This window comes from Nannochloropsis gaditana (genome assembly GCF_000240725.1).
Source record: "Nannochloropsis gaditana CCMP526 unplaced genomic scaffold scaffold084, whole genome shotgun sequence".
Classification (NCBI taxonomy): domain Eukaryota; class Eustigmatophyceae; order Eustigmatales; family Monodopsidaceae; genus Microchloropsis; species Microchloropsis gaditana.
In genome coordinates this window covers 17,644-18,858 of record NW_005803869.1, presented here as the reverse complement: position 1 = coordinate 18,858, position 1,215 = coordinate 17,644, and the positions used below count along the sequence as shown (strand labels likewise).

Genomic DNA, 1,215 nt, shown 5'->3' with positions numbered 1-1,215 from the left:
GGAGGCTCGCATAAAATTTGAAATTTTAGGGAAGAAAGTCGGGTTAAAGCGGGGGAACGTTTTTCCTCAACAGGCAGCTACCTCTTTCCGACGTCTTTCAGGACATGCAGCGGGAGGGAAGGTGTGGAGGGTTGGAGGAGTGTGTAATCCGGTTTTACAAAGCGTCCGGGCAATTTTTACTTTTTCACATGAAGAGGTAGTGACCGTCATTTTTCACCTCTCTCATTCATCATCCCGCTTTTGCCCTTTTGCTCTCGATCGACGAACAGGAGATGGAGGACCTGGCGGTTGGGACAACCGTAGAATCATTAGAGCCAGTCCTGTCATCTTCCGCTTCAGGGGAGAATGTGGGGTCCAGGCGGCGAATTTATGGCACCTTCATGCTCGACGAGGATGACGAGCAACACGACCAGGAGGCAGCGGGCCTGCTCAAGCATAATGTGCCCCCCGGAATAACTTGGCAAACAGCAATTTACACATGCCTGGGGGAACTAATTATCCATACAAGCGCTGTGGCAGTGGCTGTTTTCATCACGATCATCGACAATCTGCCCTACGGTCTACTCTTGTTTCCCCCGGCCTTCAACTTGGGCCCCCTTGGGGTACAGCTTGTCCTGGTCTCCGCTGTGGTCTCCCAGGCAGTATTCGGCGCCATGTCCACATTTTCCTGCGCCCTCGGGAGCTTTATCATCGAAAACGTTGCCTTCCTTCGGGCCATGAGCACGAGCCTGTCTAGCCAACTCCACGACCAGGGGCGGACCGAGGAGGCCCTGACCACGATCCTGTTCTGCTTCTCTTTCTCCAGCCTCCTGACCGGCGCGGCATTCTACGTCCTTGGCGTCCTCAAGCTGGGGAAGATTTCCTCCTTCGTTCCTCAACACGTTGTCCTGGGATGCATCGGGGGCATGGGTGTGTTCATTGTCTGCGAGGGCATAGGAATTACCACAGGCATCGACTGGAGCTGGGAACCTGCCGTCCTCTGGGCCCAAATGCATCCCTCGCCCTTGCTCAAAATACTTGTCACAGGCGCCTTGACCGTCGGTCTGAGCGCTTTGAAGCAGAAGATCACCCACCCGATTCTGACCCCACTTTTTTTCGTGGCGATTCCCCTTGCTTTTTATGCGGTGCTGCACATCTGTGGAGTCTCGGTTGCAGAGGCCCGCGCCTCTGGCTGGCTCTTTTCATTTTCCACCCCCGTGGGAGATAAAGGCGGCG

The 1,215-nt window shown here is 55.0% G+C and overlaps 1 protein-coding gene across 1 annotated transcript; it reads left to right on the top strand.

Annotated features, from left to right (window-relative positions):
* Positions 1-315: 315 nt before the first annotated feature.
* On the top strand, positions 316-1,184 carry NGA_2094600 (sulfate transporter family domain-containing protein; the record flags this gene model as incomplete). The annotated part of the gene is made up of 1 exon (XM_005855854.1): positions 316-1,184. A coding segment is annotated over one exon (869 nt), but the record flags the coding sequence as incomplete, so codon positions are not given.
* Between the last annotated feature and the right edge of the window lie 31 nt (positions 1,185-1,215).